This window comes from Apium graveolens, chromosome 8 (genome assembly GCF_009905375.1).
Source record: "Apium graveolens cultivar Ventura chromosome 8, ASM990537v1, whole genome shotgun sequence".
Lineage (NCBI taxonomy): Eukaryota > Viridiplantae > Streptophyta > Magnoliopsida > Apiales > Apiaceae > Apium > Apium graveolens.
In genome coordinates, this window is record NC_133654.1 from 21,161,243 (window position 1) to 21,176,447 (window position 15,205).

At 36.7% G+C, this 15,205-nt stretch overlaps 1 protein-coding gene across 1 annotated transcript; it reads left to right on the forward strand.

Annotated features, from left to right (window-relative positions):
* Nucleotides 1–3,307: 3,307 nt before the first annotated feature.
* LOC141676932 (transcription factor MYB1-like) lies at nucleotides 3,308–13,246 on the forward strand. Its single transcript, XM_074482645.1, has 2 exons — nucleotides 3,308–3,634; nucleotides 12,103–13,246. Exons 1-2 carry the CDS (start codon nucleotides 3,403–3,405, stop codon nucleotides 12,888–12,890), a joined length of 1,020 nt encoding a protein of 339 aa, XP_074338746.1. The 5' UTR covers nucleotides 3,308–3,402; the 3' UTR covers nucleotides 12,891–13,246.
* Nucleotides 13,247–15,205: the final 1,959 nt, after the last annotated feature.

Consider the following 15,205-nt stretch of genomic DNA (forward strand, 5'->3'; position numbering starts at 1 on the left):
CGAATCCAAGCGTTTTCAAATCTAAACCTTTTAACTGAAACCGAATGAACCTGAATAAAAGGTTCAAACAAAATAGGACAATGATCTGAGGTCGTGACTTCCAGGTTTGTTAATCTCGCATCCTTAAAATGATTCATAAAGCTTCTTGAGATCAAAGCTCTGTCTAGTCTAATTTCCACCCAATTAGCAGACCCATGCCCTTTTTCCCATGTAAAAGGGTATCCTCCCATATTCATATCAGTCAATTCGCACTCTTCAATGACCTCTTAGAAGCCTTGCAGTAACCAACTTGGATATGGTCGTCCACCTTTAATTTCTTCCTGACTTAAAACATTGTTCATGTCCCCTATCAAACACCAAGGAAGAATAGACTGACTAGCTAAAGACCGAATCAAGTTCCACGTCTCCCTCCTTTTAGCTCTATCTGGCTCCCCATATATACCCGTAACTCTGAAAAGTTGCCACCCCTGCATTGATATGTTAATGTCAATATGATTTTTGCTAAATGAATTCAGTGACACCTCCTCCTTATTACGCCAAAGAAAAGCAATACCACCACTATGGCCCTGAGCTTCCACCGTAATAGCACCATCAAAGCCTATCGAATTCTTAATCTTCTCTACACTATCTTTCTTACATAAGATTTCACACAAGAACACAAAGTTGGGTTTCTTTTGGAAAATCATTTCCTTAAGGAATTGAACCTTCCGCAGGGTCCCAAGCCCACGGCAATTCCAACTTATTAGACTCATAATGATAGGCGAACTCCATTCTCGGAGCCCGCCTCTTTTCCATTTTTTGAAACTTCGGTCTCTTTTGCGTTTATGTTCCCAGTATTTTCCATATACATTACTTCATCCTCATTTGTGTCTACTCCCAGTTCTGTATTCAAGCCCAATATGCCTTCTTGACCCAACCCATCATCCGTTCTCCTTTTTTTATTTTCCACAATAGTTATTCATTTTTTATTGGGCCATCCCTTATCTATAGCCGTATCCTCATTCAAATTGCCATACTTCGCGCTAACAAACTGATTCTGAAAATTCCCTTCCCTCCCATGATCTTCTACACCCTTATTTTCTCCTGAGAATACTGACCACCACTATCGTATCCTTGATTCACGCTACCTGTAACAACTCCTTTCTGCGTCCTATCACCGCCTTCATACGAATTCCGATAATCTTCTTCTTCTCCGGTACGCAACCACCTTTCACCGATTAATTTAGTTTGCCTCCTAAATGGTGCTTTCATCCAGATTCCATATGGTTTAGTGATCTCACTTTCAGGAGTATCGAACAAACGACCACAGTATCGATCTGAATGCCCCAATAAGCCACATATAAAACAAAAAGTTTGAACATTTTCGTACTTAAAATTAATCCAGAACAACTCCTCCCTAGCTTTACACACTTTCATACGACGTTTTAGAGGCTTTGACAGATCAATCGTAACCCTCACCCTCATATATTCCTTCCATACTCCATTAAAATTCTTTCGGCAGGATTCCACATACGTACCAATATAATTCCCCACCTCTTTGACAACTCTCTCTGACATAAAACCTGGCTGCAAATCATATATTTGAACCCACGATTCCAGTGCATTTAACTTTACACATCGTGGATTTTCCCCATTCTGCATACGACTAATAATTAAGGCCTTCCTATTAAACGTACATGGACTCCCATCAATCACCCTTTTTATATCTATCTCATGATAAAACTGAAATAAAAACAGATTAGCATCCAACTCTCTGATGAACACTCCCTTACCAGGCTTCCACAGTGCTGCTAACGTTTGTTGCATAGCAGGGAAATCAATTGGACCTTCAGCGATAAAACGATCCACTAAACATAACTTTGCATCGAAACTCTGAGACTGCTTTAACTGCTCCTGTCCCCCAATGTCCTCTAAGCCAATCCCTCATTCCTCCTCATCCTCAAGAATGATATTATTCATAGTTTGTGTTATATTATTTATCGACGCCATTGAAAATTGCGAAAGATGAAATGACAATGAAACTAAGAAAACTGTGGACACCAAACAAATAAACGAGAGAGACTATTTGACCATGTCAATAAACAAGACTTCCTCGCACAATAAACATGGTCTTTTCTGATCACACAATATCGATCTAGAAATTACAAGAGAAAAAACGAGCGAGATTTATAATCGGTAATGACTGACTGTTTTTAATTATTCAAATTGATGAGAGTATTGAACTGGAGGAGCAATTTACATCACGCACTAACTTCACCGTCACTCTCATTCCATCATCGCTATTTCTAATTCCATTCAAAGATTCTTCTTTTACGAATAGCTAGCACTTGCTCAGGCTGGGGCGGATCTGGCAAGCAGTAATTTCTACTTCTACAAGGATTTTTTTACCTAGGATCATTTTTAAGTTCACGATTAGAATGATTTGAGAAAAAACAACCCAAAATTTAGATTCTTAGTTAAATGTTGGAGATATCCTCTCAACAAAGCCAAAATTATGGATGTTTATAATTATCTGGGAAAAAATAAACCAAACAAAATATTGAAAAGTTAAACTGAATCAAATTATAACCAAAAAATGTCCAAAAAAGCTATTGAAATTAAATAAAGTTACTTTAAAAAAAGGTGAAAGGATAACTAAAATATATAGATCTTACTGTTAATATGGTTGGACCATTCATAAATATGTTTAAAAAAATCTAAACATCAATATCGCACTAAATAAGTACTTGTCAAACTAATGGTTAACTGTTAAAATAAAAAACCAAATATATTTATTTTTTTCTAAATTTTTTATTACATCACTTAAATATATAGATCTTGACATCTGTATGATTGGATCATTTATAAATAATTTAAAAAAAATTAAAACACCAATCAGGGAATAAATACTAGTTCTAGTAGTTAAATCACTTGTTAATTATTAAAAATATCAAATTAAAAAAATTATTTTTAATATCTGATTTTTTTCAAATTATTAAGATATATATATATTGACATTCATATGGATATGGTTCAATAAATTCATAATAATCAAATATATAAAATTAAAATATTGTTTTTTTGAATTTTTTTCGAGCCGAACCGAGTCAAGGCAAGCTTGAACCGAACATGCTAGAAGCTCGGCTCGAACTTGTTTTTTTAACAAACACATTTTTGTGTTCGAGAACGAGCCTTTAACAATGTCAAGCCGAAACGAGCCTTGAGCTCAAATTATTGGCCAACCACTCCAGACAAAACAAAATTCAAAGGTAAAAAAGTTACTTATAGGTGGGGACGTGGGGTCATTATCACAAATAACAACCCTGACACAAACAGGAAGTTGAAGAGTTTCCTGATAAATACTTCTTGTTCTTCATCACTCTTTTGTTTCAAACTACTTTCTGTTACAAAAACTAACACACTATGATCGGAGATGCTGAGGTTGTTAACGGCGGAGATAAGGGTAATAAAATGAGATTAGTTAGGGGAAGTTGGTCGAATGAAGAAGACATGGTTTTGACAAGGTTAGTTACTGAGTTTGGGCCTAGGAATTGGAGTGTCATTGCCAAAGGTGTTCCTGGTAGGTCTGGGAAATCGTGTCGTCTTAGGTGGTGCAATCAGCTGGACCCTTGTCTTAAACGCTTCCCTTTTACTGGTTAGTCCTGTCCCTTTCTTGATCATACATGATATGATATCACTGTTTTATTGTTGCATTTCCTTTCCGTGTCGAGTTTTGGGTCGTGTCTGATATTGTGAGTGATACATTTATATGTGTGTGCGACTTCTTGATCGTTTACTGCTCTACATTTGTAATCTAATGTATTGGGTTTTAGTCGAGCTTTGAGGGCTTTTATTTATCGGTCTTTCTAGGGCACACATTAATCACTAACTCCAATAAAAATGAGCTCTTTTTATCGGTGAAATTGATGTGAATGCAGGGGCCATTAACATTTATTATTTAACCACCAATAAGAAGAGCCCATTTATATGGGAGTCAGTGACTATTGTGTGTCATTGGGCGTGAGTATGGTTATTCATGATCTTGGTAATTTGTACATGTTTATTTTAGTGGCGGGCTAAAGATTATTGTTCTAGTGATTATTGTATTCAAGTTGTGTAATTTGTATTCTTTATTTGCTGAATTTTGCTTTGTTTCAATCATAGGAATGTTTGATTACTTTTTGTGAACTCGTTTTTGTGATGTTTGGAAGCCAGGCCACTTTTTTAGTTTTTTGAACAGTAATCTGATTCACTGAACTATTATTTGTAATTATTGTTGATAAATGTAATGTCACCTTATGGTAACCAGAGTTCCCTAGAATTTTAAACTACACCATTTCTGAACTTTCTACGCTGGCATGACTGATTTTTTTCGTTTATATGGTTTAGAGTTTTTAAAGAGCTAGGAATTTGGGTTATTAAATCTAAATGACGCTTTCATAGGTCATTCATAATTCTATTGTTGCCTGTAGTGTATCATGTATACTAAACTGAACAATCAGGTAAATTTGTATAATCCTATCTTTAGCATTTGTACATGGATATAAGAAGTAGTAAATTATGTCATAGCTTCTATTCAGTAATATATTTTTCTTGAGTCGATTGTTAGATGTTGAATCATGATATAAAAAGGTTAGCGTTTTCAGGGATTAATCAACTATTCAATGCTAATATATATAAATGGCGTACGCCTATGAGAGTAAAGGAGAACATGGTAGAGTAGTATTTCTGCAATAATTGGTAGTATAAGTTATGTTTTTATGTTAGTAATGAGATAGACTTGGTGCCTGTCTTCTCTATCATTTCCAGTTATCAATTTCTACCATTGTTTTTCCCTGCAGGCTTTGTTTCTTAAGTCTACTTTTGCTTAAATGATTATTAAGATAGGCATGGTGTTGACCCCATCACAAACTATTCCTTCACTAATTTTTTAATAAGCTAATTCTCAGCTTAGAATGTATATACATTATGATTTAGTGCAATTCTCTTTTGAAACTGCCTATAAAACATCTTGTAAAACAATCAAGCATAATGGAATATGATGGTTGTCAGAAATTCATGGTGTGGATATGCCTTTTACGTGAGTGAGTTTCGTTAAACTGTGCACATGAGGATGGCTTTATACCCTTTTGATAGTTCTGAACCCAACATACTGTGAAAACAATCTGCGATTAATACAAATAATCAAACAAGTGTGTGCGTGAGTAAACGAAATCAAACGGAGGAAGAAAAGATATAAACAGAAGAGAGATCCTCGAGTCCAGTTGAAACTGTCTCCTTAAAGCTATTTCGCCTCTCACCGTATGTGCGAGTCGATAGCCTCCCAGGATAAAACGAGGTAGCGGCGGCGTTACGGATAACGAGCACCTTCAGCGAGCTTGAACGGGCACGAAACTATCACCGAGAGAGAGAGATTTGTGTTTAGAGACGAATATGTTTTTGGTGTGTCTAACCCTAACGCCTTAGAGGTGTTTATATAGGTGTAGATAGACTTGTGCGCTACTCTTTTCCATAATTAAATATCATTAATTATGGAATCGGTGTAATACTTGCAAGCTACTCTATTCCATAAATAATCTGAAACAGAATCAGATTGAATATATCAAGACATACACCATATCAATTAATCTGAAACAAAATCAAATTAATTTATGCCATAATATTTGAGCCAAATTCTAATGGAAAATAATAATTTCCATTATTAAGAGAATATCATCATATCTCACACATCTTTTAGTCATAATGCTCAAAAATATGACTTACCAATATGGGACTTATACCCATATTTTCCAACAATCCCCCACATGGGTGAGATTGGTAATCTTAGTAGCACACACCAGACAGACAGACAGACACGGAGTTTGACTTGGTGATAGTTTCTTCAATCAGATATAGCATACGATAGGTAGAGAATGCTTCTTGAACCTTCGCTCGAGTAAGCATACCGACTTTACTAGTAGACAGTAGACGTGCTTGTCCTTGAACTGTTCGACCGTTTATGTAAACGATGATATACTTATCACTATATCGTTTCTGACTCGTTCAGCTCTCATGAGTATGTCCATTTTGGCCATGGAACATCGTCCTGGTTCTGCAGAAGTTTCTAAAGAATTGTGCCTCGCAATTCTCCTTTGAAGCGGCCCCACTTCTCTCCCACATAGGTGATCTTTATCTTATAGAGTAACCCGCGTTTACTCAACTGAATTCCATGCGTTCACTCCTGAGCTCCACGTATTCATCAAAGATCATTAAAGGCTCAAAGCTTAACCTCGTACCTTACGGGTCTCACTGTTTCCTCATCATAGGAACAGGCCAGGGGTTACCCCCACAGTGATTTGGTCATCATGATTTAGTTGTCCCATTGAACCAAGTTCTTGGGATCTCCAGTCAGCAATGGTTGGGTGTCCACCATGATGCCGTTAAGCAATAGGCTTAAGGCCCATCCCTCTCGATGATTTCTCAACCACTTCTCTTGATAACCCTTTGGTTAGTGGATCCGCGATATTATCCTTTGACGGTATATAGTCAATAGTGATAATTCCGGTTGAGATCAATTGTCTAATGGAACTGTGTCGTCGTCGTATATGACGAGACTTTCCATTATACATCGTGCTCTGTGCTCTGCCAATAGCGGATTGACTATCACAGTGAATCCCTATTGCAGTTACAGGCTTTGGCCATCTTGGAATATCCTCCAGAAACTGACGTAGATATTCAGCCTCTTCGGCGCATTTATCTAGTGCCACAAACTCAGCTTCCATCGTAGAATGAGTTATCACCGTTTGTTTTGAGGATTTCCATGATATTGCCGCTCCAGCTAATGTAAACACATAGCCACTCGTAGACTTAAGTGCTTTCTTGCTAGATATCCAATTTGCGTCAGTATATCCTTCTAATACTGCTGGGTATCTGCCATAGTGCAGTCCATAGTCTCGAGTTCCCCTCAAGTACCTTAGTACCCTTATAATCGCTTTCCAGTGATCAGCTCCCGGATTACTCGTAAACCTACTCAACTTGCTAATTGAGTATGCAATGTCTGGTCTTGTACAACTCATGAGGTACATCAGACTACCAATTATCCTCGAGTATTCCAATTGGGAAACAGCTACACCTTTGTTCTTGGATAGGTGCAAAGTCATATCTACAGGTGTCCTAGCTTTCTCAAAGTCATCCTTAAGAAACTTCTCAAGGATCTTGTCAACATAATGTGGTTGACTTAATGCGAGACCCTCTGATGTTCTAGAAATTTGAATTCCCAGAATTACATTTGCTAGTCCCATATCTTTCATGTCGAACCTTGATTTCAACATGTCCTTTGTAGATTTGATAACTTTATCATTGCTTCCAGCAATAAGTAGATCATCTACATATAGTGTCATCATGACATAGCCATTGTCATTCTCCTTGACATAGCTGTTCTCGTTATCCTTGTAATAGGCACAGCTATCACATTCATTGATTTTGAAACCATTGGCCAGCACGACCTCATCAAATTTTTCATTCCATTTCATAGGCGCTTGTTTCAAACCATACAATGATTTCACCAATCTACACACTTTCCTTTCTTGTCCTGGGACAACAAACCCTTCAGGTTGTTCCATATAGATTTCTTCATCTATGTCTCCATTTAGGAAAGCTGTTTTCACATCCATTTGATGTACAGTTAGATTACGCATTGCAGCAATAGCAAACATCATCCTTATGGACGTTATTCTCGTTACAGGAGAATATGTATCAAAGTAATCAAGGCCTTTTTGTTGCTTGTATCCTTTAATTACAAGTCTGGCCTTATACTTATCAATAGTGCCATCAGTTTTCAACTTCTTCTTGAAAACCCACTTGCTACCTAATGGTTTGCAACCAGTTGGCAAGTCCACTAATTCCCAAGTATGATTTTGCATAATTGAATCAACTTCATTCTTGATGGCCTCTTTCCACATAGGTCCATCAGGTGAGGTAACCGCCTCCTTATAAGTTTTTGGGTCACCTTCTTCGAGCAAATAGGTCATAAAATCAGACCCATAGGATTTCTCCGTTCGTTGTCTTTTGCTCCTTCTCACTACCCCCACATTTTCGTCTTCACTTTCGTCACTCTCATTATCGTCATCTACAGACTCATGAGATCGTTTAGACGTCGTAGGTTGTTGGTTTCCTGGATTACAGGGAAACATCGTCTCAAAAAATGAGGCATTTCTTGATTCCATAATGGTATTCTTTTGAATATCAGGAATCTTGGATTCATGAACAAGAAACCGATATGCAGTGCTGTGTGGAGGATATCCGATGAAGACACAATTCACAGTCTTAGGACCTATCTTCACCTTCTTCGGTGTAGGGATCAGTACCTTTGCAAGGCACCCCCACACTTTTAGGTGTTGGTAACTTGGTTTCTTTTTCTTCCACATTTCATAAGGACTTACATCCTTATTCTTGCGCATCGTAATATTTAAAATATTATTTGCGCTTAAGATGGCTTCTCCCCACATCGATTGTGGGAGCCCAGAGCTTAACAACATCGCATTCATCATCTCTTTCAGAGTGCGATTCTTCCTTTCAGCCACACCATTTGACTGAGGGGAGTATGGTGCAGTGACCTCATGGATTATACCATGTTGTGAACAGAATTCCCCAAACGGTTCAACATATTCACCTCCACGATCACTTCGTATCGTTTTGATTTTCTCAGTTTGTTGTGTCTCAACTTCTTCCTTATAGATTTTAAATTTATCTATAGCTTCGTCTTTGCTTTTCAACAAATATACATAGCAGTATTTTGTACAATCATCAATGAATGTAATAAAATACTTGTTTCCTCCTCTTGTTGGAGCGAATTTTAAATCACATATGTCGCTATGTATTAGGTCTAGCACTTTGGTGTTCCTTTCCACACGTTTAAATGATGATCTCGTTAATTTTGCCTCAACACAAGTCTCACACTTATGTTTTGGATCGATAGTAAGTTTAGGTATGTATTCTTTTGCACTTAAACGTCGTAAAGTGTCATAATTTACATGTCCTAATCTAGCATGCCATAAATTAGGAGACTCAAGCAAGTAAGCAGAAGAATTCTTCATTTCATTATCGTCCTTAACGGACATTACATTGAGCTTAAAAAGCCCATCAGTTAAATAACCCTTGCCTACAAACATACCACTCTTAGACAAAATAACTTTATCTGACTCTATTACAATGCGAAAGCCATGCTTATTCAACAGAGAACCAGACACAAGGTTCTTGCGAATATCAGGCACATAAAGTACATTCTTCAAAGTCAGATTCTTCCCAGAGGTCATCTTCAGGATCACCATGCCTTCACCCTCAATGGTAGAAGTTGCTGAATTCCCCATGTAGAGTTTCTCACCAGCATCGGAAGCTTTGAGGCTAGAGAAAACCGCCTTGTCTGAGCAAACATGCCTAGTAGCACCAGTATCAATCCACCATTCACGTGGATTAGAACCGACCAGGTTCACTTCAGAGACCGTAGCACAGAGGTCTATGTCACCCATCTCCTTGGAGATATTCTCTACCATGTTTGCTTCTTTCTTCTTGTTGGGCTTCTTGGGCTTCTTGCAGTCAGAAGACCTATGACCAACTTTATCACAGTTGTAGCACTTCCCTTGAAATTTCGACTTCGAAATCCCTCCCTTGGGTGCCAGCTTTGCCCCTTTACCAGAATTAGCCTTCTTGGGCTTGGAGCTTTGAGCATGCTCCACCATGTTTGCCTTCTCAGTGGCAACGTTAACTTTCTTCTCGGACCCTCTGTTGTCTTCTTCAATACGAAGTCTAACAATAAGATCCTCCATAGACATCTCCTTTCGCTTGTGCTTAAGGTAGTTCTTGAAATCTTTCCATCCAGGTGGAAGCTTTTCAATAACAGCAGCAACTTGGAAAGACTCACTTATGACCATTCCCTCAGCATGAATGTCATGAATGATCACCTGCAGTTCCTGCACCTGACTGACCACAGTCTTAGAGTCTGCCATCTTATAATCAAGAAAGCGGCCAACAATCCACTTCTTTGCCCCAGCGTCCTCGGTTTTATACTTATGGTCAAGTGACTCCCATAAGACCTTAGCTGTTGGCTTTGCGCTGTATACGTTATACAACGAGTCAGACAAACAATTTAACACATAGTTCCGACAGATGTAGTCGGAGTGCTTCCAAGCATCAGCAGCATACACAGTCTGCATGTTACTCTCAGCAGTGAGCAACGGTGGTTCTTCCTTAAGGAAGCGATCCATATGCAACGTGGTCAGATAAAAGTGCATCTTTTGTTGCCAACGTTTGAAGTTCGTTCCGTTGAACTTCTCAGGTTTTTCAGCATGTGCAGCAGGCACAGTTGGCATAACAGGTGCAGCAGGCACCACGGGTGGAACAGATGGTACGTGCGTCTGTACTACAGGTGTATGCACACCAGTAGGCACCGCAGGTATGATCGGAGGAGTGAATCCTGCCGATATCTGTCCAAGAGGAACACTAAACTGTCCAATGACAGTGTGTCCCACAGGCACATGTCCCGAAGGCACATGTCCAACAGGCGTTTGACCCCCATCAGATCGTACGATCCGTGCGTTAGGGTTAATCGGCTGCTGGTGAACCCCATCAGATCCAGTGATCTGTGCGTTGGGATCAGCCGTCATGTTCATCGAATCGTTCACAGTTTGGTTCTCCATCGATCTGTTACTCAACAAAACAAGCAGATACAGATGTATCAGTCACAGATGTATATAAAATAAATAGCTTTAAGATTGTGAAAACAATCTGCGATTAATACAAATAATCAAACAAGTGTGTGCGTGAGTAAACGAAATCAAACGGAGGAAGAAAAGATATAAACAGAAGAGAGATCCTCGAGTCCAGTTGAAACTGTCTCCTTAAAGCTATTTCGCCTCTCACCGTATGTGCGAGTCGATAGCCTCCCAGGATAAAACGAGGTAGCGGCGGCGTTACGGATAACGAGCACCTTCAGCGAGCTTGAACGGGCACGAAACTATCACCGAGAGAGAGAGATTTGTGTTTAGAGACGAATATGTTTTTGGTGTGTCTAACCCTAACGCCTTAGAGGTGTTTATATAGGTGTAGATAGACTTGTGCGCTACTCTTTTCCATAATTAAATATCATTAATTATGGAATCGGTGTAATACTTGCAAGCTACTCTATTCCATAAATAATCTGAAACAGAATCAGATTGAATATATCAAGACATACACCATATCAATTAATCTGAAACAAAATCAAATTAATTTATGCCATAATATTTGAGCCAAATTCTAATGGAAAATAATAATTTCCATTATTAAGAGAATATCATCATATCTCACACATCTTTTAGTCATAATGCTCAAAAATATGACTTACCAATATGGGACTTATACCCATATTTTCCAACACATACCTCTGTTTTTAACCAAATATTTCAGATATCACCTTTGCAATCTATACATCTCTGTTTTGGAAACAGCGAATTACCCCTCCTGAATGTGACCATGTTCCTCTAAAATATGTTAGCAGTTAGCACTGCTTACAGCTTTGGTTTAGTTATATCAAGGGTCATCTATTGTAAGTGCCTTATGTTTGGTTTTATAGTACCACCTGTTGGAACTTGGAATATGAGAAACATCAAACATGTCAGGGAAATTTTTTGTAATTCCACAATATTAGTATTTTTTTGCAAGATGCATAAGACACACCAATGACGATTAACCCAAATTGTATATGCTATTTCTGTTCAGTTGAATGTGCCTATGTACTGAAATTATGTTATTACCTTTGAGCACTTGAACCTTTCCACATCCAGTATAAGTGTATAATACCTGATTGAGCTACAAAAGGATGGTTGAGAAATAGTATTGTTTTGGTTAACATTCTTCTCAAGTTTGCTTTCTTCTCACTTTATTCTTTGTGCATGTTTAGCGATATATGCAAGTGCTGCAATACAGCTTTCGAGAATTACATAGCTAATTGTCTTTGTCTCTAGTGTTACCTATGAAGGTTTTGATTTTTCAAATTGGTTGCAAAAATGTGCATACATTTACATAGGAAATTATTGTTATGTAGTGACTGGTCTGTTGCTATACTTTATCTTGTTTTTTGATGTCATGAGTAGCATAACTTTCGTGCAGAGGAAGAAGATCAGCTTATTATCGCAGCTCATAGAAAATTTGGAAACAAATGGTCCGTAATTGCAAATTTACTGCCAGGGAGAACTGATAATTCAATCAAGAACCACTGGAATAGTACCTTGAAGCGACGACACTTGGATCTCAGCATGCCTGGACCAGCATCTAACAACACATTGGATGATGGCTTCCCGGAGAAGTCAAAAGCATCCTCACAAGAAACCTTGTCATTTGGAGACCCCGATTCTGTTAAGTCTCCCGAGGTAAGAGAGGCAAGCATAGCACCTAGTGGAGTTGTTGAGTCTGAAATTGTTTCCGAGACAGTTTTTTCTGAGAAAGACGAGCATCATCATGTTCCTGAGAACGACGAGCATCATCATGTTCCTGAGAACAACGAGCATCATCATGTTCCTGAGAAAGACGATCCCAACAGTGATCCCACCCTTTATTGTCCTGTAGCACAAATTGGTGCATTTGGTGTATACAACTCTGGCGGTTCTTTGATTACGAAGACAGCCTCAATGCAGGGGCCTTTGCTCCAAGCCTCCAGACCAGAGCTAGGTATCAGCAAAATTCTTAACAATACTTGTTGTGATCCTGTGGTTCCACGCAGATGTGGTTACGGTTGCTGTGCAACTCCTGGTGAGGCCATTCTTCAAAGCTCATTGCTAGGACCTGAATTTGTCGATTATGAGGAAATTCCCTCCTTTACAAGCCAAGAGTTGGCAGCTTTAGCCACTGATCTGAACAATATCTCCTGGATTAGGAGTGGCCTCGGAACCACTGCTTAAGCGCTTCCAGCTGTTAAACTACATAGGGTCTCTCAGTATTCTGCTATAGAAAATGGTATCTCTGAACATAACATAGAAACTAATCAATCATCACTTGCACAGCTGACAAAAACATTTGGTACTCAGTGAGATATAAAACATATTTTTCTACTACTAGCCACTGTTGAAAGTTAGGTCAGATTACAAGGGGTCTTTCATTGATGAGTAGCAAGAGTTTACAGAACTGACTAGAACTTGTATGGCGAGTAGTATAAATTCTGCAAGTAGGAAATATTTTTGTTATGGTGCTTCATTAGATATATCTTTGCCACAATATTTGTTATTAACAATGCAGTCACTTTCTTTCAAAAATCTGGTTCAGCTGATATCAGAGGAAGCTGAAACAATGTTAAATGTATAGGTAAATACATTCAGTGATAAATATGTCATATATTGCACGAATTTAGTGTAATAAAGATCGTAAGTTGTTTCAAATTGATAGTTTTGCCTTTTTCATTACATATTTATCAAGGATTTGGCGGAATAAGAGCAACTCCGAGAGTTGATTATCATTTTCCTCATAAAATATATTATTATATAGTCCTCTTAGTTATTTAACATCCATTTTTTTCTTTGCACTCCAACAAGCCTCCTGGATTTTCTTCTCTATCAATCTTTTTTGTCTATTTTTTTATTAAATCTGAATAAAACAGGATCCAGGTTCTTGATTGTACTTCACTGCATTCAATATATGTTAATATAAAATGAGAAGAGGAGACAAGAGATGCTCCTCACTAATGAGCAGAGATTTAGAGATCCTAGCATTTTAGGGAGGTACAGGGAGGTTGTTGGAGGTGTTTTTTATTTAATTATCCTCAAATTTTGACTAAAAAAAATGTATGGAAAGACTCTTGGAGTTGCTCTAAGTCACGAGTATTGTTAGGTATCTCAATATTTTTTTAAAATAGTGACACGACAAATTCTAATTTGTGAAGGTAAATGTATGTACACAGGCTTCCATCTTAGTATTATGAAATTCACCAATTACTAACATGATATATATCGAATTTTTTGAGATATTTTATGAAAAATTATAAAACAAATGATACTCCCTCCATCTCATAATAAATTTCCTATTTTGATTTTTGATACTATTTATGATAAGTGATTGACTATTAATTTACATCTAATCTATAACATCAAATATAGTTACGAGTAATTTTGTTAAATTCATATTTATGAGTATTTTAATACAATGAAATTTTTATATTTAATATTAATACGAAATTAAAGATATTAACAATCAAAAGTGCATTGTTAAACTGTCTAACACAAATAGGAAACGTTTTTAGGAGTTTTCTAGATGGAGAGCAAGTCCAACACCTCCCTTATATGATTTTTATGTTCAATTATAAAGATTTTGACAAAATGACACTCCAATGTTTTAGTACCATGAGCTTTATTCTTTATATTTAAGAAACTTTTAGTACTCACTTATAACATTTTTAGCAATAAAAAATTTATTTCTCTCTCTCTTTGTTTCATTTTTTGTTTATATTTTTACAAATTTATTAATATAATAATAGTAAGGAAGATAAGGATCATTGTTGGAGTTGAAATTTAAAATCATGTCTTAAATCATTAAAAAAAATTAATATTTTATAATATTTATAAGAAATTCACTGGAACACTACTCAACTTAACTTGCTCAGTTGCAGATCGTCCTAAAATGTAGGCACGTCTAATGTATTTTGCTTGTAAATTTAACGTTGAAAATTAAGGAGCCTTTGGACGGAATGATAAACAAAAAAAAAATCTCATAGACTCATTTCAAAAAAAAAATATATTCTCATAGAACTTGCATCTTACAACTGAAACGGACATAACCCATTTTGTATTTTAAAACATGTCAGTCAGGCTGGTCTATCCTCTTTATTAAATCATATTTCATATTAATATTAAATTATATTTTATATTAATATTTTAAATCAACTGTATTGAAAAAAATAATTATCAAATAATTATCAAATAATATTAATTAATATTAAATTATCTAAAATAACAAATATTTAGTTCATAGAAAAATATACAATTCATTTCACAAAAGAAAATTAATATGTTAGATTTCATAAGAGTTATACTGAAAAATTTCATAAATGATTCGATTCTTTTTAATTACATAATTATTTTTTGCAAGTATCAATCTAATATTTTATATTAATATATTAATTTCGATCCTTATTTCACACGGATTATGAGTAAAATTCTCTACAAATACTAATTCGATATTTCTAGTTTCGGACCCGTGCTTCACACATGTTATCAACTATCTATAC